Source organism: Gopherus flavomarginatus, chromosome 4 (genome assembly GCF_025201925.1).
Source record: "Gopherus flavomarginatus isolate rGopFla2 chromosome 4, rGopFla2.mat.asm, whole genome shotgun sequence".
NCBI classification, from domain to species: Eukaryota; Metazoa; Chordata; order Testudines; family Testudinidae; genus Gopherus; species Gopherus flavomarginatus.
Genome location: NC_066620.1, coordinates 177,174,099 through 177,200,737, shown reverse-complemented (window position 1 = coordinate 177,200,737; position 26,639 = coordinate 177,174,099). Strand labels below are relative to the sequence as shown.

Sequence of the window (26,639 nt, the reverse complement as noted above, 5' to 3'; positions counted from 1 at the left end):
ACACACTCACACACACCCCACTAGAGCCATGGGGGAAGGGGGATACAAAACCTGAGGAAGCCACGGGTCGGGGGCGCATGGCCCCAGCTCTGGATGCAGCCCTGCCGCTGGTCGGGGGCGCATGGCCCCAGCTCTGGATGCAGCCCTGCCGCTGGTCGGGGGCGCATGGCCCCAGCTCTGGATGCAGCCCTGCCGCTGGTCGGGGGCGCATGGCCCCAGCTCCGGGTGCAGCCCCACCACAGGTGGGGAGTGCAGGGCACTGTTCCACTGCAGGTCAGGGGCACAGGGCTCTGGCTCTGGCTGTATCCCTGCTGCGGGTCGGGGGTGCAGGGCCCCCACTCCAACCATGCTGCAAGCCGCAGGTTGAGGGCGCATGGCCCTGGCCCCCACCACAAGCACATGGCCCTGGCTCCCGCCCACAGCTCTGCCATGGGCACAGGGCCCAGCCGCAGCCCCACTACTTACCTGGGAGATGGTTCCCACCCACTGGGAAACACATGGCAGGTTCCTCTGGCTCCTAAGGTCAGTGGCTGCCAGCAGGGTCTCCACTCCATGTGCTGCATCTGCCACAAGCACTGGCTCCAGCTGCCATTGGCTGGAAGCTGTGGGGGCAGGACTTACTTGGGGGTATGAATAGCACACAGAGCCCCAGGGTCAGGGGCACCGGGGGCGGGTCTGCGCCCTGTCTGAACTCACAGCTCCCACTGGCTGCGATGGAGCCAGTGCTTGTGGTAGCTGCAGCACACAGAGACACCCACTCCCCACCCTGGCCGTCCCTGTGCCTGGGGGCCACAGGGTCCTGCAGCCTGCCATTTCCTGAGAGCCATCCCAAATAAGCACTATTGGGACCCGAGGTGAGAGCTCACCAGTGTACTCCTCCAGCCCCAAGCCAAAATATCGGGACAAATGACGTCCCAACCGTACATCGGTCGGGATGCGGGACAAACAACTAAATATCAGAACTGTCCCAATTTTATCAGTACGTCTAGTCACCCTATGCAAAAAAACAACAACAATCTATTACTTCAAATATGATTCACTTATAATGGTGAGGAGCAAACAAGTTCCAAATGTTATGGCCAAACTTAGCTTTTAATGATTGAAGGGCTTCAGTTACATATGAGAGTTCTGTCTTATACCTTAAAGACAAAACACAAATAGGGTCCTGCCTCATAATGGAATCCTTGCTGGAGCTAGGGGAGAGTTCTTGTAATTAGCCAAAGTGTTTACTTATTTCAGGGGTAATCACTATGTGACTCCAGATTAAAGTGGCCATGCATAATTTGAACAGTAATTATATACTCTAGTAAACAAATTATCCCAGTTAAACTAGCTCTCCTGCATTCTGATCAATTTAAGAGTGACATGGGCTTTCAGTATACTGCTGTGAACACGCTGGACACAGCGCAGGGCCTTGCCTTCTAAGGAAGATGAGGGCACTCACCACTCTGGCAGGAGGCACCCATCATCTTAAAGGACCAGGCTCATAAATTATCAACATTTATAAAGCTCATACCTTGATCAAAAAGCAAGCAATAATACTACATAAGACTTACCTATTAATATATGTAATTGAGTAAGTAATGATGCCTTTAGAGCCTTTAATAATCTGCTTTTTAAAGATCAATATATCCCTAATCTCATTGTCCATTTTACTGAGTAGAAACTGGATTAAATAAAGACTGGAAAGAAAATCCTTGATATTTTATCTCTTTGGTAAAGAAATAAAAATGGAGTAATTGAGTTCCCCACTGAGCCCTCTCAGGGCTAATATTTGTAAATCAAAGGTCGTTTTAGCCTCTAGGATTTTAATGCTGTTTCACCTTGTCTTCCATATTGAGTGTTTCTAAAGCAGGGGAGATTCACAGTGAATTTTCCACATAATGAAATGATGGCAATGTTAAATTTGACCCTTCTTAATGTGTCCTTTTGTTCAGATATCCTTATCTGAGGGAGGTCAGAATTTTCTCAGTGACAACAAAACCTACAGGGACATTTTGTTACGTATTTTTATGATTAGGTGCTAGGTTATGTTATAGCAGCCTATCTTATGCTAATAAACTATTCTCTATATACATTTAGGGCCATGAAAGACTGAGGCCATATTTTCAGTGTTGATGTTCATGTACATCATGATGATATTCAAAACTTTAACTTTCTTTTGAAAGAACAATTTTAACTGAATGGTTTGTTCAAAGAGAAGTTTAAAATAGGAGTGATTATTCATAGGGGCTGTCTTTTAGTTATGTCTTCGTTGGGGGCCCTAGTTCATGACTAGGGCTCCTAAGCACGTTGGTAATACAAATAAAAATAACTATTAATAATTACAACAATAATGGTTGGATCACTGGAGAGAAATGCTCATTATGGTCACCATTTGACAGATTATTAATGCCACTGTGTGAAGTATGAAAGAGATTGAGATGAAGGAATTAGCAAGGGATGTGTGGAGACACGTGGGCCCTTCAAAATGACTGGGAGTCTTTTCCCATTTACTGGGTAAAATGGTGGGCAGGCACAGAAACCCAGTCCCAAGGGGATTCAAGGCAACTGAAACTCCTAGCAGAAAGCAAAATCCCACCCAGGAAAGTTAAAAATGCACCAGGAGAAATTACTGTGACTGATTCATTCTCACTGCAGTAAAGTTCTGTTCTGCGTTCCAAGTGAGTGTTTGTCTGTACATTCCACCCAAACCCAGGCCATGTTTACGCAAGGGAGTCTTCCAAAATACCCTACTGGTGGGAGCTCTACTGCAGATTAATTAACATGATGGTGAAAATAAGTCCAGTCTCAGAAGTCTTGTCTGTACTTGTGTTCCCATTGGAGCTACAATACAGAAATGCAGAATTCCTGTTAAGTAACAACTGTTATCAAATTCTAAATTCCCAGGATGTAATCAGATATGCGGCTGTAAAACTTTAGTGGTGAGAGTTTGGGATTCCCTCCTTAATAGTTATGCACATTTTTTTGAAACAAGTGGCAATGAAAACTAACACCATATGCAGCAGAGTCAGGACTTGCTCTTAGTGGAGCAAAGGGATCAGACAATCTGGTGCTCTACAAAGAGAATAAAGGCACATTTCCTACTCTGAGAAGTTCATAAGTACAAATGAATGTCATTGGTGCATCTATTATAGATTCTTTGTCTTTTTTATAGCGTCATTTTGAAGCTCATCAAGAAGAAGGGATGGTGATCTCACACATGGCTGTTGCAGGAGTGGGAATCTGGATTGCCTTCACATCTGGATCTACACTCCGCCTGTTCCACACTGAGACACTGAAACACCTCCAGGACATTAACATTGCCACTCCTGTTCACAATATCTTGTCAGGTAACTGCATTCTATACTCACATTTTTGTTTTGGTTGAGTCACCCCCTTTTTATTCTGCTACAGTATCTCATAGATGTGGGCCTGAACTAGAACCCTAGTTTCATACTTTTAACTGTATCTAGATGTCAGCTGTGCAGCTTGAGTCTCTCTCTCTTGAATGGTTGGGTAGTCGGTATGTCAGATTGTGCGATACTATGAGAGTTAACAGAAAGACAATCTTTTAAGAAACTAAAGAACAGGATTCATATATTTCAGTTCACCATCTGCTCTTCAAAGCAGGATATGCAAATAATTTTCTCCATATCTACCGTCCCCATTACAGGACGTAGAGAAAACAGTAAATCACATATAGGAGGCCAGTTGGGGGCTCCAATTTTGGTCTGTTTTGTAGCACTGTGCAAGAATAGATTAACAAGATTTGTTGGGAAGAACCAATCCAGCTTTTGTAACGGGAAATCATGCCTCACCAATCTATTAGAATTCTTTGAGTGGAACAACAAACATATGGACAAGATTCAGAGTGGTAGCCATGTTAATCTGTATCAACAAAAAAAACAAGGAGTACTTGTGGCACCTCCTCTTTCTTTTTTTTATATGGACAAGAGTAATCCAGTGGATATAGTGTACTTGGACTTTTTCTGAAAGCCTTTGACAGTGTCCCTCACCAAAGGCTCTTAAGCAAAGTAAACTGTCATGGGATAAGAGGGAAGATCCTCTGATGGATCAGTAACTGGTTAAAAGACAGGAAACAAAGGGTAGGAATAAAAGGTTAGTTTTCAGAATGTAGAGAAGTAAATATTGGTGTCCCTCAGGGGTCTGTACTGGGACCAGTGCTGTTCATCATATTCATAAATGATATTAGGAAAAGGGGTAAGCAGTCAGGTGGCAAAATTTGCAGATGATACAAAACTACTCGATAGTTAAGTCCAAAGCAAACTGCAAAGAGTTACAAAGGGATCTCACAAAACAGTGTGATTGGGCAACAGAATGGCAGATGAAATTAAATATTGATAAATGCAAAGTAATTCACATTGGAAAACATAATCCCAAATATACATTAAAATGATGAGGTCTAAATGAGCTATTGCCACTTAAGAAAGAAACCATAGAGTCATTGTGTATAGTTCTCTGAAAACATCTGTTCAATGTGCAGCAGCAGTCAAAATAAAACTAGCAGAATGTTAGGAACCATTAAGAAAGAGATATATAATAAGACAGAAAATATCATAATGCCTCTATATAAATCCATAGTACACCCATACCTTGAATGATGCATGCAGTTCTGGTTACCCCATCTCAAAAAAAGATATATTAGAATCTGGGGTGCTGAGAGCCATTGAAACAAACCCTGTATGTGATGGAAACCACTTCAAGCCGGGGGATGCTGCTGCATCCCCAGCACTCCTAGCTCCACCTATGATTTGAATTGGAAAAGGTATAGAGAGGCACAGCAAAAATGATTAGCAGTATGGAGTCGCTTCCATCTGAGGAGATATTAAAAAGACTGGGACTTTTCAGCTTGGATAAGAGACCACTAAGAGAGGATATTCAGCAGTGCAAGTATGGTGGTACGGTACCCCGTACCAGCAAGATATTTATAGCTGGTATGGTGTACCGGAAAGACACTCCTCTGGCATGGCTGTACTGCCCTCAGCCCCACCCCTCTTCCACAGAGCTGCGTCTCCTCTGTCTGTACAGCTGCAGCCCCGCCAGAGGACAGAGATGAGTGGGCGGGGATGGGGGCAGTACAGCCACCAGGGGAGCTGCCAGCATTCTGCTCCTTTCCCTGCTGTGGTTACCAGCGACTGTCAGGATATCAGGCTAGGACTATTGGTCTTTTGCAATATCATAGAACTGGAAGGGACCTTTGAAGTCTTCTAGTCCAGTCCCCTGCACTCATGGCAGTACTAGGTATTATCTAAACCATTCCTGACAGGGGTTTGTCTAACCTGCTCTTAAAAATCTCCAGTGATGGAGATTCCACAGCCTCCCTAGGCAATTTATTCCAGTGCTTAGCTACTCAGACAGTTAGGAAGTTTTTCCTAATGTCCAAACTAAACCGCCCATTGCTTCTTGTCCTATTCTCAGAGGTTAAGAACAACAATTTTTCTCCCTCCTTCTTGTAACAACCTTTTATGCCTAGTGAACAGCTAGGGATTCCCCTGGTGTAAGGGAATCCCAGGGTGGCATAAAGCCACTGGCTGCCAGGTGCCCTGCACAGGGGCTGTTACAAATTGGCAGGCTAGCACAGCCCCAAGTCTGCTCAGATGTATACCAGGAACAGAACCAGCCCTCATTTGCCCCAGGAACTGGGAGACTACAATGGTGAGTGGCTTACAGACAACTTTGATCCACCACACAAGGTTCATTTTGACTGCACCTGAGAATCAGGATTAATTTTCTTGTTAGAACTGAATAGTTGATAGCACAATAAATTACACTGTTACCTATGTCACTGTACATTCAAATCTTATCCTACAATAGGATATAAATAATAAAATCAATGCTGAAATAGCCTCCCTGATAAACTCTCAAAATAGAATAGCTTTGCCCATATTTCAAAAGGGTACATGTAAAAGTATATGTATTCACATGCACAAGTTACACCCAGGCACCCTAATTTGTGTGTGTCCATTGCACTATATCTGGGCCTCGAGTGACTGAAAGTAAAAATGCATTTTTGCATGCATCTCTTTCCAAATTTGGGCAATTAGTTAGAGATAACTTGATGGTGTCCCACTGCACACTATGAAATGCAAAAGCAGCACTGCATGCGGAACATCTACTCTTTATTTAACAGGTTGCTAGAATTACAGCTAATCCTTAATCATAATTTCATTAAAGATAGCTATTCTCTTTTCTTACAATGACATCTTGACATCTAATCCTATTCCAAAAATAATTATTTATAATATAATTGTTTTTTTTGTTGTAACAATTAAAGTGGCAACCCAGTTTAGTTTGTTTTAAAACACACATGTAATTGTTTTACTACAGAAAATAAAAGGGTGAAGACCTTACTCCAAATGTTCTTTTGTTTATGTAGGTTTCTTTCTATTACCCTGTCAGATTAAGCTAATGTGTTAAAGCACGTACTCACATTCACAGCTGCCATCAGTAAAGTTTGTAGATGATAGCAAAAATAATAGTTTTAAAGCAGAGATTGCATGAGTTAGGAATAAGAAATGTGACCTCTGTACTGACTATAGAAATGCTTTGAAGGGTCTAGGATTCCTGAAAAGAAAGAGGGGAACTAGTTTTGGAAACAAGGTTGGCAATTTAACAGGAAAAACTAGTTTAGGACAGGGCACTGGTAAATAAACTGGGAAAAATAAAATAATTACCAGAATATACTAGTGACAATTACTGGGACATATTTAGCAGAAAACTGATATGAGTCATATGTGAAAGTTCCATGAGAAAATACTGAACTAAAATGTATAGATGTTCCAATGTTCAGTATTATATTACATATATTAATATTATGCCTACTGCGGTTTTACTTTTTATTTGTACAACCCTAAATTAATTTCCAAATCTTCAACCTTATGTAATCACAATTTGACTATATAACTACAATGAGGTGTAATGTGGTGTGCACTAATGAAACTGTTTTTAAAATAGAAAATGCCTTGAACTGGAATTGGTCGTTTTTCCCATGTCAGTAAAAACCATGATTTTTATCTGATAAAAAACACCTCAGGTATGTGTGCCATCCTTTTTTGGAAAATAAGCAGCAGGCGGTTTTGACACAAGGGGTTGTCAACACTTGGAAGCGACAAGGGGAGTCTTTTGCTGGGAACATGGAAGGAAGCAAAGGGGAGAGACTTACACTTAGGAAGGACAGTGGGAGCCTTGGAAGTGCCAGGAAAAGGACAAGCAATGGGAAGGAGGGAAACAATTAGAACAGGGTTGCCAACTTTCTAATCGCACAGAAGTGAACACACTCGTCCCGCCCCTACCCTGAGGTCCTGCCCTGTGCCCCTCCCCTTCCTAAGGCCCCACCCCTGCTCCCCCTTCCTCGATGACTCACTCTTCCACCACTCTCGCTCACTTTCACTGGGCTGGGGGAGGGGGTTGGGGTATCGGAGGGGGGAAGGGCTCTAACAGGGGTGCAGGCTTTGGGATGGCACCAGGGATGAGGGGTTTGAGGTGCAGGAGGGGGCTCCAGGGTGGGGGTTGGGGCCAAGGGATTCAGTGTTTGGGATTGGGAGGGGGTGTGGGTTGAGGCAAGCAGTTGGAGTGCAGGAGAGGGTACGTGCTCTGGGGTGGGGTCAGAGATGAGGAGTTCAAGGTGTGGGAGAGGGCTGTGGGCTGCGGCAGGGGGGTAGGGTGCAGGGGGGGTGAGGGCTCTGGCTGGGGGTGCAGGCTCTGGGGAAGGCCCTGGGATGAGGAATTTGGTGGGGCTCAGGGCTGTGGCAGGGGGTTAGGGCTTGGGATTGGGGCGCGGGCTTACCTCGGTGGCTTCCAGTCAGCAGTGCAGAGGAGCTAAGGCAGGCTGCCTGCCTGTCTTGATACTATGCTGCGCCCAGGAAGCGACCAGCAGGTCTGGCTCCTAGGTGGCGGGGGGCAGGAGGCTCTGTGCTTTTCTCTTGCCCACAGGCACCACCACCCGAACTCCCATTGGCCATGGTTGACGGCCAATGGGATTGCGGAGCCAGTGCTTGGGGCGGGGACAGCACACAGACCCCCGTGCTCCCCACCACTGCCTAGGAGCCAGACCTGCTGGTCTCTTTTTGACCGTGAGTTCCGATCGAAAACAGGACACATGGCAACCCTAACTTAGAAAGGATTGTTCAGGAGAGGTTGGAAATGAACAGGCTATGAGGAGGACGGAGGAAATGGCAGAGCTGGCCAGGATAGAAGGGGAAGCTTCTACTGGGAGATTGACATCTCCTCAATTATTCATATTTCATTAAGTGTTTGGAAACAATTATTGGCCAAAGCAGAATACCACAATTCAGCCTGCAATCTGGCTGCATGCCTCTCTGCAGTGGAGTTTAGGCTCATGCCTGTTACTCATTTATTTCCAGTTCATCTCCTTGTTAAAGTTCTCAGAGTCCAAAGTGTTTCAATGGTATTAAAAGATAGGATTTCATTTTTCTTTCCAAATCTCCCTGTTTGTACATAAGGATGATATTCAGATCACTTGCACCCATATGCCCCATAAGTGCAGCTTAGCCCAGCACCGGGGAAGAGGATGGGGAAAGCCAGCATGCTGCTTTGATTTGAACAATGATCAGTTTTTTGGCACTGAAAGTATTTTTTTCCTTAAACAGAATAGTGTATAAAATTGCAGATTTAAAAATTAAATCCCTTTCTTACATACTTACCATCTCACCCTACCTACTGTATATTGCATTAGCTTCAAAATAAAGCTTCACTGTAAATGGTATCATTAATATCTCTTCATTTTTACAGTGCTCTGTTAAGAGTCTATTCTAAATTGTATGTAACTCCCACACTGAAGACTGGTTACTGAATTTTCTTCTTGCTCTGTGTTTAAATGGGCCATTCCATTTAATTTGTCCTATTTTTGCAAAAGGATGAGGATCAGCATAAACAGAAGATTAACACTAAGTTAATATTTCCTACAGTGGTGCAAAGAAAGTGTTGAATTCCTTGTTGAAAATGTTTGTTCTCTATGAATGTAATGAAAAAAAAGTCATCTTGAAAATATTTAGTTTAAGCTGTCATTGCCATGGTAATAAAATAGGCTGATGTAATTGATATAATTGACCAATGTGTTCCTGTAAAAGAGTTTTTGGCTATTTTTAATATCCTCAAATATTAATTCTCAAATAGTAATTCTCAAAACTTTAGGAGTTTTTTTCTTTCAAAAACCTCTCCTGTGAGTCAAAGAGTTTTTTAAGAGTGGAAATTGTGCAGGAAACATGCTACAATAGCGTCCATTTGAAACATTAAATGCATTCCAGTTATTCAGTAGCAGTTCTTGGATCTCTGAGCATGATGCCACAACATTGTAACCAAAAAGGTTAAAAGAGAGAGAAGTAGGTGGCTTGCATAATAAATTTGCTCAGAGCCTTTTACAATTAAAAACAAAAACAGCCAAAGACCACGTCAGACAGTGTGTCATATACTGGGAGCTTAAAAGGAGTGGTATGAAATGACTGCATGTTTAGAAGTCTTGTATTGTAGCGTGTTGTGCTGAGAAAAGCTTAGGGGTGTGTGGGCATTTGATTCATGCTGTCCATCCAGGGCTCGGATGTGTGCTGTGAGGGAATGTTTGTATTTTAAATGGAACAACCCAGTTAACTGTATGCAGTTTGACAGACGCTCATTAACATGCAAAAAGAAGAGTGAGTAAAAGGTCATGGTTTATTGAACTCGGGGATGAGAAGAACAGAGGGAAGAAGTTAGTCTAAAAATCCTCCTAATGTGCCTATGGAAGAGAACGTTTGCTACAGGAAGAATAGACCCAATGTCATGACAAGTCTATCAAGAATCTGGACTCCTTGGATCAGATTCTCAGCACACGAAAGGGCCGTAAAATCAGCTTAACTGGCTCCCTGGGGATTTGCTGTGATTCTGCTCTTCTTTACCTCAGTAGATCCATTTGCAGTTAATGGAATTACATTTACTGTAGAATCAGTGTGAGTGAGAGGAAAATTATAATCCTTTTGTCTGTCTCCTACCGCTCCAGGAGAGAAAGGTCATTCTGAATTATATGGCTCTGCTGAAGTAACACAATGCAAAGTAATTTAGCATTAGGTTTTCACAATTTTATTGCCAGCATTGAATGTCACGGCCTGCCTTCCCTTCCACAAAGAATGTTCCTGTTCTACCTTGGGAAAGGTAACATTGCAACCCACTGCAGAGTGCACAGTAAGACAAGAGTGAAACACGGAGAAAATGGCAGAGGAAAGGATTGTTTTCCTAATAACTGCAAGTTGAATAATAAAAAAGCAGACCTAGCCCATAACAAACATGAACCAATAATATTGTTGTGTTTTTCTCCATCTGATACATTGTCAGGGAGGCGTCTGATGGCTTCTGGTTGGGGAGGTAGTGCCAGGGGAGAGGAGATCTGTAGTGGAAGGCAGTTACTCCCATGATCCTGGGAGTTCCTGAATACTGCCATTTATGGGCTGGATGTTGGTTGTATTCTGGCCCTTTACACTACTTACATGACTCAAAAGGAACAGGAATCAGCCAGCTGAGAGTTCCTCTGGTGTGGGAGAGTTCTCAATTGGTGTCAAACGTGCACCCCCATGCTTCAGCCCCAAAGGGGAAGTGGCCCAACCATGCTCCAGTCTAACTACGTTCAGTTGTTTAAACATGTAGTCAGCTGACATAAGTTAGAGCAGCTTCTAGATTACTCTGATTTATTGAGGGGCTCAGTGCAACATAGACTGGTCCTGGGAATCAGGGAACTATAAATGGCCTCCTGATGGATCTACTGGCCCTATGTTTTTAATGCAATGGAATGTATGGGAGTGGATTAGGTTGCAGGAGATGAAAAGGGTGAGGGATCTAATGTGGGGCCTGGTGTGAGGAAAAGATGAAGCTGGGGGAGCTGTCAGTTTCTAGAATACTGGAAAGTTTAAAAATAGGAATTGTTTTAATTGCAAGATAGCAGCAAACACGAGGGGGTTAGAACCCAGGATCTTCAGCTCAGTACACGCTGCTACCACTATAGCCAAAGGACCAACCCCTTTAGCTGGTAACAGAAGTGGTCTAGTAGCCTTTGTAGAAAAGACACTAGGTGTGGCATGAGCATACACCTCTTGCCAATATGTTATATAAGTTGCCTTTGAGGGAAAACTTGTTCCCAATATATTTGGTCCACAGTTCAAATAGGCAACTTTGCAACAACCCCTGTCACAATTCATATAGTCTACTTAAGGCATGTATACTATGCTTCCTTGTTCACAAGTTTTTTTTTTAAAGTATTACTAATTAATAGTCATACTATATACATATCACATTTTTATTAACTAGCTTGTATTTTTTTCATGATCACACGTTTACCGAAAAATAAAAGAACACTGATATTTCAATATCCTCAAACCAAACAATTTCCCAAGTGTTTTTTAAAATTTGTAATGCAGTCTGTCCTTTGAGAGAGATTCTGCTAACCCTGAACTATCAGATTTTTTTGTGCTTATGGATGATGACAAGTTACCTATCTAACAAAGGGATAGTTTCCGTTCTTTATCCTCTAACATTACGAGTGTGTTTCCTGGAAACTGATGAGAAAGAGAGACAAAGAAAAACCATTTTCTCATTTCCTCTCTATAGAAAATAAAGTACACTCATTTGTAGTTAATAAACCCTCACCGCTGTGAAAGGGTTTTTTATCAAGTTGCCATCCTACAAAAGAGTAAAAAGAGGGAAAGACATGAGGATAGTCTGATACAATAAACAGCACTGTAGGGTTTTTAGCCAGTTTAATTTGCAGGTTGGGCCAGATCCAGCAGCAGAATCTGTGCAGGTGCATCCCTGCATAGAACTAACTGCAGAGGGCTCTGTGTAGGGGCAAAAGTTTCACTTACATATATCCAGTTTCAGGACCAGATTCAAAAGCTGATACCTGAGGAAGATCTAGATGGAGGCTTGAACCTGGAAAAAACAGAATAAATGAGCCTGCTCAATTAAGCATGTCCATAAGTCTTCTCAGGATCAGGGTCTCATTAAGTTTACTAGTTTAACAATTCCACTAAGTATTAGTCCAATTTCATCTGAAATATTTCATTTAAAACAGGAATAATAATATTTAGCTTTTATATTTATCACCTTCTCTTGAAGACTGCAATGGTGAATATCTTGTCGTTGTAGTTGTTTTTAGGTGGAACACATTAAATTAATCAGCGGCCATTGCTTGTTCGCATTTGTTTCCCCCGGGATAGAATAAACAAACTTTAAGAATCACAAATTTGCACACCATAGCAAGATTACAAATCTTATTTTGCAAACAACAATTAAACCTTTTTGTGAGTGATTTATTTATCATCATGTGTTACTATAAGTTATCTCAAAAATACGTATTCCCATGCAGATGTTTCCTGCTTTCCCAAGATTTCAAAGCAAGCACTTTTCCTTTTGACCTCACTTTTAGTGGTTCATGCATAAGGTTGTGTTCTATATATAGGACTCTATTTTGCCTGCAAATCACATATTTTCACATGTGGAAAAAATGTTACTTCACAGGTGCAAATTACGAGTTAGAATTTGCTTTAAGGCTAAAGTGGGAAGACAGGCATTGAGATTTTTTCCCCAGTGTTGGACACCCTAAAAGGCATTGCAGATATTAGATATATGAAGATCCCATTATTGCAGTGCTGAGATAGATAAAACTGGAGTTTTGCCTGCTTAAGAACAGTAGGATTGGACCCAAAGATGTTACGTATTTAGGAACATTAGCTTGTTTGCATTATGGATGAGCTAAGCCACAAAATTGAGATTCTGCTCTTGAAAACCCCCATATTCAGAGGTGTTTGTAACTAAGGATTTGGTTCATTTTGGTCTATTAAGATATTAGCTAAATTTGGAAATCTGGAATCAGTTGTGTATTTTGAGATCTTCTCAAGCTCAGTAATTAGAAATGATTTTGGTTTGTGCCCATCCCAAGCTAAGCCTAATGAAATTGTTCAGTTGTGAAAATCATAATTAGTATATAGAAATATCTGCATAATATCTGAGTATGAAAAGCAACCTGATATTAGAAGATGTGAGTTTGGTTTGGTGGGTACCATGTATAACACTTACTGTTCTTTGCTTAATAGGTTCTTTGTTTCAAAAAGGAAATGTGTTGGTTTATTAATGTGTTTTTATTTGCCTTCACTTTCACAAACAGATCAAGGCTGTAGCCTCTGGCATCATTCTGGGATATTATGATTTTTCCTCTGATAGATGTCTTCCTTTCTCCATTTTCATCCAGCTGCAATCACTTTAATGCCATCTACCTTCTGACTGTAAGGGTAGAATTTTCAGTCTCCTTCAAGGCTGTCCCTCTGATCAGCTGTGAAAGGAGCACGCTTGCATACTCCCCTTTGGAAACCTAACACATCTCCTCATTTATATTTCAGTTAAAAATATTAAGCTTTCACAAGACACATATGTCTTGTAGACATAGAACTTTAATTGTATGCTAAGATGACTTCTTATTGTTTGCTATACCAGAGAGAGAGGGAGGGTGAAAGAGAAACTAATATTATGGATTTTTTCATTATGCCTGATTTATACTTGTAAGTAGATTTCACTAGCTCTGCTAGATGTTGCTTTATAAGACCATATTGTTTCTCTCACATGCTTTTTGAAGACTGTTTTGTCCTTTCATCTTTACACATTCTAACATCCCGTTTTCTCTCCAGTGCTTTTGCTCTCCAGGCTTTCAATTAATTAATCAAAATCTTCTGTCTCCTGTTTATTGTTTAATGCAGTGGTTCTCAAACTTTTTTTTTTTTTTTTGCAGACCACTTAATGATCTTACCAGATGTTGTTTGTACCGTTAGCTAACTATGGTAAAGCACTTTGGATAAAAGCGCTATATAAAAAAAAACTCTTAATAATAATTAATTTTTTTTGGTTTTACAAATAAAAGCACACAACTCATATTTTAATATCAGTAGACTTACCTTTCTAAGGCAATAGATGTGCCCTCTCTCCCCTGCCACAGCAACCCCCAAGCTGGGGCTGGAAAGGAGGTCAACTCTCCCTGGCACTGCACTCCCTGGCACTGCACTGCACTCCCTGGCCACTCCCCCTGGAGCTGGGGAAAGTCACCTTTTTCTCTGACCACCACCACCATGCATGTCCCAAATTCCCCCCACCCCATCTTCTCACCCCACTGCCCCCTTCCACCTAAGGCCACCACCTCACCTTACATGTGCGTCTTCTCCAGGGTCCGGGCACCTAATTAGTGGCTCCACTAATCAGGTGGGTGGCCCTTCATTCTCTTGTGTGCAGCCGCCCAGGCGCACACCTTAGAGGGAACAATCTGCAGACCACCTGAATGGAGCTTGCGGACCACTGGTTTGAGAACCTCTGGTTTAATGAATAAATCTGAAGCTATTTTGCTCTGACATACATTCTTTCTCCAGATAGCTGAAAAATCCATTCTATTACTTTACAAAAGAGATACAAGTTATAAGGGCCAGCAAAGAAGGGAACCTTGAAGAAATGACACCATAGAGGAAAGTTTTTACATTGTCAAATGTAAAATAATGTAATGTAATGCCATCCTGATATTCTAATTATTATCTTCTATCCCTTTCTATATGTAACCTTGCCTATTTAATTTATTTATTTATTTATTTATTTATTTGTTTTACCACAACTTCACACTGAGCAGAGGTTTTCATTGAACTGTCCACAATGAAGATCTGGTCTTTCTTCCTAAGTGGTTACAGTTAATGTGGAACCTAGCAATGTGTATAAATAGTTTTACATTATTCCTTTCTATGTGCATTATTTTACATTTGTCAATGCTGAATTTCATCAGCATCATGCTGTCCATTCACCTAATGTTGTTAGGTCTCTTTGGAGTTCTCCGCAATCTTTTCTAGTAATGGCCATACTAAAAAATGTCATATGCTCTGCAGATTTTGCCATCTCACTCTTCACCGCTATTCCAGAACCTCACTGAATATATAAATCAATACTGAACCTAATATGGAGTTTTGGGGGACCCAGGCCAACACTTTAGTCCAACTCTTTCTTTCTGTCTCTCAGCCAGTTTCTAATTCAGGACACAACTTCACCTCGTCTCACAGAACTACTTAGTTTCCATTTATGAGGGAGGTTGTTAAGGACTTTTTGAAAGTCCATGTGCATTGAATCAATCATTTATCTTTTTTCCCCCTCAAAGGCTGTGAAGATTTTGAGCAATCTCAAAATACACCAAGCTGTTACAGAGAAGTAGAAAAATATGCAGCTATGCTCATGAAATATGGACAGTGTTGAGGCTTGAACACAATGTAACACTGTACCCTTGTCTATTTGTATTATATAGTATTATATATTGTAGTGTTGTTACGAAGAATATGTAAAAGTAACCTATTTGTAAAAGTAATATATAGCTGCTTTCAGCAGCATTTCAAAAGTAATTTCAGTTTATGTGGGTTATATGGCATGCAGGTAAAGTTTCAAGGCCTTGCTTCAGCAAAATATTTAAGCTTCTGCTTAAATGTTTTGCTGAATCAGAGCCCATAACAATGTAATTATGTGCAGTTTACTGTAGATTACTTTCACAAAATCAAAGGTTATGTCTGTTAAATAATGCAGCTCTCTCTGAATTTCACAGGACAACAACGTGTTTCTGTGACCAGTCTGCTGGTGTGCCATGGGTTATTATTAGTTGGAACAAATCTGGGTATTATAGTAGCACTACCAGTGCCTCGTTTGCAAGGAATTCCAAAAGTAACAGGTGAGTAAAATTTTTCATCTATTTTTATAAGATAGCATGCTGAAGATTGGCTTTTCAGTACATTATTTAGTCAATAAATCAAGTAAATATGTAAAATGTTGTGTATTGTATAGACATGGTTTGAGTTTTTTTGTGAGTATTTGTTGATCCTACTTAGTTTTATAGTACATCTGTAACATATTTCTATTGTCTTCTGTTGTTTTTGCTTTATTAAATCAGCATCCATGACTACAACTGTTGTTCTTTTGAGGCAGAGTGGGACAGAGGTTAGCTCTTCAAACCATGTATTATGGAGGGAAAAAACCTCTGTGTTTAAGATTGGAACAGCCTTTCCACTGTAAAGAGAAATGTTGTGCTCCTCTACAGTTTTTTTGGCAATGTTATATCAGAATGCAAATTGGCATGTCGGAGGAGAGTCAAGGGGGTGTTTATTTCCAAATTTGGAGAGAAATGGCATACTGGACTTGGAGAGATGAGTTTTGAAAGTTCAGTGTTTTTCCTGATTAGTTACTTTTGTGACATGATTGCTCCATAACATTGAGGCCGTGAAATGTAAAATTTGACTTATTAGTTAGCTTTTGACAACTATAGCATTTGGGGGCCTGCTGAAGTGATAAGGCACCTTATTTTTGTAGTTATTCATTTCTGAGATAGGAACATCAAAACTCTGCCAACATTTTGAAAACATTTCAATTCTGCTTTTAACTACCATAATAAAGCAAAGTTCAAAAAGGTGTGCTGGATGTGGCATATGTGAAGCTACAGTTTAGTTTCAGAACTTCACCTAGAATTTCTGAGTTGTGGATGGGTTTTCAGCATGGGAGTCCCTATGCTGAACATGGGACCCCCACCAGGGTGCAGAATTTATAACAGAAAGGGGTATTTTTCTCTGCTGCTCCAAGGGCTGGTTGACCACTGTGGCAGGTGTACAGACATAAATGAAGGGTGGTCTGAAAGGGTCCATGATATGAGGATCTTTCGGAACTCAGTTCTATTTACATTAACAGAGAAAGGACTGTTTGCTCCGAGGAGCACTGTGGACATTAATGGTGTGGAGATTGATCAGGTATTCTGGGAGATCCAGCTTACCCTCTGATGCCCTGGCTAATGAAGCCACACAGGCCACTTAGACAGAAAGAGAGAACATTTCAGCTCTTGCCTGAGTAGTTGCAGAATGGTGGTCGAGCATGCATTTGGCTGTTTGAAAGGCAGATGGTGCTATTTATGGAATTGTTTGGTTGCATCAGATTAAAAAGTCCCAACTATTATAGCTGGGTGCTGTGTTCTGCACAGTATTTGCGAGACCGAGCAGGAAAGCCTTAGTGATGGGTGGGAGACTGAGGTGCAGAGACTTGCTCAGTGGTTTGAGCAGCTAGTAAAGCATCCCGTAGAGTGTGTTAGCCTCTGGGGGCATATTGTCAGGGATGCCTATTGTTCATGTTTTGAGTGTCATTCTTGTACATGTGTAGCTGGATATCTAGCTGCTAATCCATAGAGGTGGGGTTGGGATAGTCTGTGAGCATTGCAGTAGTGTTTATGGGTGGTGGAAGTGAGGCATTGCCCATATATCTTTTGTAAAACTGAATGAATTATTTTAGTTTTATTTAGCTAATTGTATGTATTACTTGCAGTGATGAGTCATATTGGACCAAAATGGATTTTAAATGGTTTTTATTATGAAACAACAATAACAAAGCCAAAAATCAAGTTTTCATTGAACTGGTGGATAAATAACCATACATTTAATCTGAAAATACAGTTACCAAATTAATCTACTGACTCACCAACAAAAAGCGACCCTTTAAATAAAACATCAGTGCGAACCAAACTGAAAGTGCAACAATGCAAAGAGTTTAGAAATAACAAGGCTGGAGGTGCGGGTCTTAAAGTTACAGGTGCATATAGGGACCCTCTGCTTCTTCATGTACATGGAGATATTACGGTTGAGTACGATGGCTCAAAATTGTCAGCTGCATTGGAGGGCTCAAAAGTGCTGGGCTCCCAGAAGCCAATGTTCTTGGTGAGTAGATGTTGTGCCTGAGAGAGGAATGGTCTCTAGTACATGCATTGTGTGGGCACAGAGGAGAGGAGTTGCTTCTAGTTCCAGTCGCCAGTATTGTCCAGAGACTGAAGGATGCAGCAGGGTCCTGGTTTGTGGAACTGCAGGACCTGCTGACCTAGCAGGAGCATGTTTTGTAGGAGAGGCCTCTGGCTCAGGATATCATCCATGAGTTGTCTGTGCATCTCCCTGTCTTTTTCCGTGCTGTCCCTGGTCATAGCAATGCTGTCCTTGTCCTGTGTCACACTTCTCTTGGTCACTGCCACACCCTGCTGGGAGACCTCAATTTCTTTCTCCCTCAAGATCCTCATGTACTGCCTCCACCTCTCAGCCAGTGTGGTTTTCCTCTAAGAGTCTACCATAAGATCTCTAAACATCTCCTCCCAAGTCTGCCTATTTCACCCCCTTAGGTTGGCCAGCCTCGCAGCAGTACATCGAGGCCCTTTCCCTGACAGTCTGGCTGTTGCAAGCACTGTGGATGTGGGAGTATGAACAAAAATCTGTGACTTATAGTTCCTATTCCAGACAAGCCATGATAGTATTTTTTTTTTTTAGTATGCATATGTGACTTCACCTCCCTGAGACTCTCCCAGTCTTGGGGGATCCTCAGAGATGGTTAATGGTCTGTCGTACAGTGACCAGATACCCCGATATTAGGGGCTTTGTCTTATATATGCAACTATACCCACCCCTGGAAAAAAAAAGTCCCAATTGTTCATACTTGCCATGTGGTCCCTCTGTCTGTGTATGAGGAGGCACTTTGAGATATCTGCACTGAGATATCTGTCTGCTGTATGTTGTTTGCCACTGTGCTTTAATAAGTTGGGGTGTAAGATGGGTTGGAATTATGCTGCTGTTTTTGTTTTACAGTTTTGTTTGTGTATTTGAGGCACTTCTATGGGGTTAGAGGGATTGGGCAATAGTGGGGACCAAACCGGATAGTGATTCACATTAGACTGTCCTGATTCATAATAATGTCACATGGGGGCAGGTGGCACAAAGGCGGAGAATAGTCTTATTCAAAAAGGCAAAGGACAAACAAGTGAGAGATACTCTGAAGTTATTCACCAGGATGACCCCCACCCAGAAGTGCAGCAGAAGTGGAAGGGGCTTGTCAGCTATAATGGGGTGTGCAAACTGTTCCCTATAATGTGCAAACCAAAACTGAGCAATTCCTCACTCTTCAGTTCTGCTTTATGTCCCCTGCAAAAAAAAAACAGATAAATTCCTGCAGTGATTGTCCGCTGGAATGCATCTTACAGGACATTTAAATGTCAGTAGGAAACAGGACTGTTTGTACCTTTACTGGTCATGCAGTATCCATGTCTACCTCATGTAAACAATGAACATTAACCAAACTTCTTTTCCTGTAACCACTGTCTCAATAAACTGTTGCATTTTTCACAAATGAATGTTGTTTATTATTTGAATGTGCCACAGGAGAGGAGTGGGCTAGAGGTGGATTCTGCACAGGGGCGGCTCTGTTTTTTGCTGCCCCAAGCACGGCAGTCAGGCAGCCTTTGGTGGCATCCCTGTGGACGGTCCACTGGGAACAAGAATTCGGCAGTGTTTCTGCAAGTGATCTGCCGGTCCTGTGCCTTTGTCACAGATTCACGTAATCTGTCTATCTTTGGGTATCTCGCAACATTCTCTCATTCCAAATTATGCCTCGTTCTTCCTGGGGCCAATGATCTTGTCTGACATATAGGCACATCTCAGGACCACATCCCCCCACCCAGGTGGGAGTATGTATGGCAGAATGTTGCATCTTTTCTCCACTCTGTAGAAAGATCCACATATTTTCAAGTTTTTAAAGATCTTGTGAATTTAGCCCTAGCAATTCACTTTTGGTGCCATCTTTTGACTGACAGTTTAAATCCTTCTTTTCTCCTCCAATGTCCCACACCCTAAATCCTTTAAAAAAAAAAATTAAATTGAGATTGTTCATTCACCATTTGTCCTATGAATGCACCACTGCAACTAGAGATCAACACTTAAGGGCAAATCCAGCCCCCTCCTCTGTGGGTGTGGAGTGCACTCCTGCACTGGAATTGATGTGTTTATACTATTCAAGAGGGGAGGAGTAGGATTAACTGAAAACCTTTCATTTTGTTATGGAGTCTTGGAAAAAGCAGGTAATGTTAAGGTAGTGACAATGCCAGTTAAAACAAGTCATCTGAGGATTTCTTTACTCTTGCTGTTGTGAAAACAGAGTACAAAAGTATGAACTAAATGTCAACTTCTCGGTATGTCCTACTTTTAGCAGATTTCTGTTCCAGCCCTAATGCATCTTCAATGTACTATAGATTTTTTTCTAAATTATGCCACATTTAATTTCAGTAAATATATGAAGAAACTGTTACGTGCTGTGTTTCTTTTGACAGGGTTATGCAAGTCTAACTGAAATGATTTGTTGTGAGAATGAACTAGTTGTGGTGTAAAATAGTGATCCAAAATGAATGAGATTAATATTACATAACCTTTTCTTTTTTCTTTGGCTTCAGGAAGGGGAATGGTATCCTATCATGCACATAATGGCCCAGTCAAATTCCTTGTAATGGTTACAGCTGTAAACAAGAAAAACAAAAGCAAATCAAGAAACAGTCTGCCTCCTAACTGCGAAGCTAAAGAAGATGACCAAAAAAATGTCCTGCACAATGACAGACCAAGCTCTTTCCTAAGTAACACTCATGACACTGCAGTGTGGCTAGGTGGTTCAGTAGGATCCATTGCACAAAGAAGTGACAAGTCTTCATCTTCTGGGTCCCTAACATTGTCTCATGGGTCAAATTCCCTAGAACGCAGGCCAGAGGACAGCACCATTTATGAGCTCTTGAAGGATCAAAACATCTCACTGAAAAATAAAAGACAGCGATCCAGGAAAATGAAAGCAAGTTCAGTATTAGTCATCTCTGGAGGACAAGGACATAGAAGGGTGAACAAGAAGTCCAAGCAGCAGCGACAGGATGAACTGGTATCTTCTGTGATGGTTTGGCAGATTCCGCTCTTAAACATCTAAGTGACTAATGGTGACTTTTTACAAAGTCATTTGATTTCATTTCTAAACTCTACATGTGTTATGATGCTTTGTCTTTTAAAGGGATTTCTGATGTAATCTTACTACAGTGAATACCAGAGACCAAACCCTGCAACCATTACTCATGTGAGCAGTCTTGTTGAAGTCAATTGGATTGATCACCTGGGTAAGGGCTGCAAGATAAATTCCTAACCTAGTTAGAACATCCTACCTTATTATGGTATTGAAAATATTTAGCTGCTGCTGAGGGCTCTGCTACTTAAAATATTGGGGATATATCAGACCCTTTTAAATGGTTTTAGAATCTCCACTTTATTTATATTCAAATTTATATCTGTCATTATTATTATTCATAGCACTTAGGAGAGGGAGGGAAGATATACCATTTCACATGCTGTTTTTTGCTTTCTTAAGTCAGCACTTTTTTCAAAAGTGATTCTTGCATGTACTGTACATTTTAACAAAGTAGCAAATATTTTGAGCAATAAATATACTAATAAAGGGTAACAGATTAATTCAGTAATCATTATATAATATAATTCCACAAGAAAGTGTCTGGGTTCGACCAAAAAAATTAACAGTCAGATAGGCTCATTGTTTTGTATCTTTCAAAGCAAAAATACACTATTATTTTCTAGTGCTCAATATTATTAAAAAAACAAGGCTGGAGGGGAAAAAGTGTGTTAACAGCATTGGAAGATGTGATATCTATCTGTCTGGAGGCCCTTGCACATGATGATTTGGGACAAATAGAAAATACAATACAGGTTGAAGTTACAAAATAGATGTGCATTCTGACTAACTTCTTGGTGCCAGTGCTGGCAGTGCATTCTGTTTCTGGCAGTGGAGTGTACTTCTAGCATCACGGGTATGTAGAAAATCTGTGTGCCGTTTTTAACAATACATAAATTTTCATTCTGTGATGACGGTGAAGCAATTAAAACATGAAGAGGTACATGGTTACACAGTGAGTAAATGCAGGGAATTAATACTAAGTATAAGACCATCTGAATATATCAATATCTACAGGAAGCGCACATAGTAATGCATGCATTCATCTGAAATCAATTAATGTGCACTTTAGGCATGACTACAGGCTAAAATCCACTACGTAATGTCAGTACATAGAAGTGTGCTCTAGTGCTCATCTGGAAGCAGCAGGGACATGGCCATCTCTCAGCAGTAATCACCCCTCCTAAGCCTGCCAGAATTTCAGATGAATAGCTTCTTTTCCTAAAGTGAATACCATACTATAAAGACAGAGCCAGATTCTCTGCTGCACCCAGTCTTTGCTGATGGTCACAGGGCGAGGGGGAGTTCAAATGGATTAACTGGGGACTTCCCTAGACTACATCAGCTGGTTACTAACCCCAAGGGGCTGTCCACCACCTGAGAATGTCTGGATCTTGGGTCACCTGCCCATCCACCTTTCTGGCATATCCTGCCTCACCCTCCTTCCATGTCCAGGGCCAGCGTGAAAGAGAACTATTCTGGGGGAATTCTCAGCTAGAAAGATCCAGGCATTTCTAGCCAGTTTATGCCACTCCATAGTGCTAAGGGGCCAAACTGCAAGAGAGAACCTGGCCATATATTCTCATTTAACAAGTAGAATTGTATGTTGCCCCATTAAGTTAGAGTGCAGAGGGAATTTTATTGGAATTTAGGGTGCTATAGGTCAAATTACTTTATGGGAGGGAGTAGCCACCTCATTGAGTGTGAGAATGAAACAAAGCCTTCAATTCAGAAAAGGACTGTGCTGAAGCATGTTTGTCTTGAACATGGATTCTTTCCTGAACTGGGGTCTAACTAGGGGATAGCCTGAGTATTAGAAAACATAAAAGAGGCCAGATAAATCTATGCCTATCAAGCTACATTTGGATGTGGTAAACTCTACAGCGCATGACCATCAACAGAATGTAAGAGCATAAAATATGAGCAAAACATTTCCTAAAGCAGAATAAATGCCAAATGTTTGCATTGGCTAGAATCAAGTAAACAACATGAGGTTTTGATTACCTAAATAAAGTGCATATACTTTGGGAATATTTTTATTCCAGCTTGCGAAAAAAAGGTTTCCACATATTTTAAATGTCAGTCACCTCTGATATAAACTGCTTAATCTCGCCAAGCAGTCAGATCTGGGTGGGCAGACCATTGTGGCAGCGCAGAATCCCACTGACTTCAATGGAATTCTCCACAAGCATAAAAATCCACCTGTGCAGATCTGACTGCAGGGTCAGGGCCTAAATTCTTATTTTATGCCCATTGCCAAGGTATTTGATTGTTTCGGTTGGGTGTTGTCCGTTGCTTACTTTATTAAAGTATTAAATTGTGAATAATATTTAACTTCAGGATATAAAACAAATGTTGACAGGCTTTTATTCATAAACTATATGTAACCTTTGTCCTTCTGCTTCTCTGCAAAGAGAAGAAACCAGTTCTGATTCTGCATGGTGCCCATGTTTGGAATTCTATTGCCAGGCATGTCTGGCATGAAGGATTGCACCCACTCTTACACCGCTCTTTATTATTGGTTACAGTGGACTGAGTCCACAAGCCCCCGCCATGTTGAACTGGAATTCCATGCATGGAAGATTTGCAGGATCCACTACTACAACTACACAACTATCTATTTTAACATTTTAGGAGACAACCTCTTTATATTCTAGCCAAAATATACTTTTCTTTTGTTTATAAACAGTAGAAACACAGCACAGTCGTGCTCCTGTGAAAGTCAATGGGAGTTTTGCTACTGACTTCAATAGTAACAGGACTGGGCCCATGATTTATTTTTCTTTAATTATAACTTTTTGCAACTAAGTACTATATAAGTATTACTAGGCTATGAGGCAAAGAGAAGCTTTACAGCATGTTATAAAACTATACATCAAACTTCTAGCCAGTGGTCAGACTCAATGTCCAATGTTTGCTTTGTGATATATTGCTAGCTTGTATTACATTAACACCAAATGCATGCCAAAGGTACTTTTACAGTCGATAAGAAAACTTGATAGATACATTTGACTGTGTTGTGAGGTAGGTCAGATTTGGCTTCTAATGTCACTTTAAGATGTGGAAAAAACTTAAGAGGAAAGGGGAAATAGTGTAACCACTACAATACGTTACATGTTATGTTTTTAATAAATAATATCTATGCTATAGTGTGAGCCATAACTATGTATTTATGTCCAAAGTAAACTCAGCAAAATGTTTGTTTAAAAAAAACTGTGAATAAAAAAATTAAACTTCAAAAATATATTTCTTTGTTAATCATTTTACCAATGGAAAACCTGAGGGCTACAATTTGTGGTGTACAGAAATATATGTCAAGAATGTGCATTCTTTTCAAATGGATATGTGGAGGGGAAAGTAAGATATATACCTATGAGACCAAAGAGATATATTTTTGAATTTATTCCAGCTCTAGGGACCTAGTAACCACCAAATACACTTTCTGTGGGTGCCAGATACTGAAGGCGCCATGGGCTTTCAAAACTTGGCACAGTGTGGCTGGACCTTAATGCTGATCCACAGTAAAATTTCCACCACGCTGTCCCCATGGAATAGAATGTCAAAGTCTGCAGAGCATTTATGACAATGCATAAAAAGTGAAATCCATTAATGAGGGAAATAAGCATGGGGAGGGAGTCAATTCATGTTAACACAGGAAATTAGTTTTCAGAGGCTGCCTGATAATTCTATTGCAGTTAATCAGCCCTAAATGGTAAATAGAGGAGTTCATGGTCAGGGCTGGATTAATGCAGGGGCTTTAGGGGCTGCAGCCCAGGGCCCCAGGCTAAGGGTTGCCCCAGCACAGGAGGGCTCAGGCAGGCTGCTTGCATGCCGTTGCCCCACACTGCTCCCGGAAGTGGCCAGCTGCTGGCACGCTTCCCCCACCCCACTACCATCCCTGCAGCTCCCCCATTGGCCAGGAACCGGACAATGGGAACTGCAGTGGCAGCGCTTGTGGTCATGGGCAGCACACGGAGACACGTTGTCCCCCTCCCCTCAGGGGCACGCAGAGATGTGCCAGCAGCCGGCTGCTTCTGTGAGCAGTGTGGAGCCATGGCATGCAGGCAGGCAACCTGCCTGAGCCCTGCTGCACCGCTGGCAGGGAGCCGCCTGTGGTAAGTGTCTCCCGGCCAGAGCCTGCACCTGCCATACCCCCCTGCGCCCCAATCCCCCCGCCCCAGATCAGAATCTCCTCCTGCATCAAATTCCCTCCCAGATCCCGCACGCCCTCCTGCACTCCAACCCCCTGTCCCAGGGCAGAATCCACTCTGCATCAAACTCCCTCCCAGAGCCCGCACCCACCACCCTCTCCTGCACCCCAACACTGCCCCAGTCTGGAGCCCCCTTCTGCACCCAAACTGCCTCCCAAACTCTGCACTCGCTCCTGCATTCCAACCCTCTGCCCCAGGGCAGAATCCACTCCCGCACCCAAACTTCCTTCCAGACCCCGCACCTCCTCCTGTATCCCATCCCCCTTTCCCAGAGCAGCCCTGCACCTAAACTCCCTCCCAGAAAGAAACTAATATAGCAGCTGTTCTAAGGTAAGAAGTAGGCTATTTTGAATTAACTTAACTATATTCTACATATTTTAAGACTGAAATGTAACCATAGGATGGCTTTATTGTTAATTAAAAGTCAAGTTTAGTATAGCATTAATAGCCCCGAGGCCAAATTGTGATAATTTTGTTTTAAATTAGGAAAAAGACTTGTATACAGGGGCCCCAAAAAATCTAATAGCCCCAGGCCCACAGGAGAGTTAATCTGGCCCTGTTCATGATTACAGTATTCAGATTCAGCCCTTAGGCTTGCATCTAGCATGCATAACTTTGTGGTACCTGGGACTGAGCCGAAGAGACTTAGTCCCTTTTGTCTGTATGTGCACTACCATAAACAAATAATAAATAATACTAAGATGAGCTATTGATTCTTTGCCACAATTAATTACTACTAAAGCTCATCTTTTTATTACTGTTACCTCATTCTCTTTGCAGTTCTAATCAGTGCTGCACTTTTTTCTTACTTGCTTTTCCCACCTCTCTCTCCAAGGGTAGTAGGTATCACTGATAGTTTTCTTGTACATTTTCCTATCGTTGCTATTGTTACGGTGGGAATTTGAGGACTTCAATAACTCAGACATAGGTTAGGGGTTTGTTACAGGAGTAGGTGGGTGAGATTCTGTGGCCTGCATTGTGCAGGAGGTCAGACTAGATGATTATAATGGTCCCTTCTGACCTTCAAGTCTATGATTCTAATAGAGACCCCATACAAAATCAGGGCCAAGTAGTGCTAGGCACCATAGATACACATAGTAAGAGACAGATGCTGCCCCTAAGAGTTTACAACCGTAGACATATGTGACCAGGGGCAAATCCCTGATTCTTTCTGTGTCCCAGTGTCCCATCTATAATATGTCTACAGTTGTAAACTCATTGTAGATGGGACACTGGGACACAGAAAGAATCAGGGATTTGCCCCTGGTCACATATGAAGTCGGTGGCAGAGCACAAAATTGAACCAGATGTTCTGAGCCCTATTCACAAGACCATTGTTCCTTTCTTCCTGTCCAATTTGGTTTTCTTTTCTTAAATGAACACACTACTGTGAGTGAAGTGCGTTTGGATGTATGCAAAGTACAGCTAGGTTTGAAAGGGACAGTTAATGCAAATGCTGTACAGGAGTTAGTTTGAATTGCAGCATGCGACTTTGTCAATGGAATTGATTCAGTGTTATATGGAGCTTTACATCTTCAGTACATTTGTATAATAATACCCCAGTGAGGGAGATATGTTAGTATTATCCTTGTTTTACAG

General features: G+C 41.6%; 1 protein-coding gene across 2 annotated transcripts in view; it reads left to right on the top strand.

The window, feature by feature from the left end:
- Positions 1-21,492, top strand: part of ARHGEF10 (Rho guanine nucleotide exchange factor 10) — a 188,457-nt gene extending 166,965 nt beyond the window's left edge. For both annotated transcript variants that reach the window (XM_050950620.1, XM_050950619.1), the window contains 3 exons: positions 3,158-3,332; positions 15,599-15,721; positions 20,285-21,492. In XM_050950620.1, the coding sequence (XP_050806577.1) occupies positions 3,158-3,332; positions 15,599-15,721; positions 20,285-20,799 (813 nt within the window). In that variant the 3' untranslated portion in view covers positions 20,800-21,492. The remainder of the gene's footprint in view (positions 1-3,157; positions 3,333-15,598; positions 15,722-20,284) is intronic.
- Positions 21,493-26,639: the final 5,147 nt, after the last annotated feature.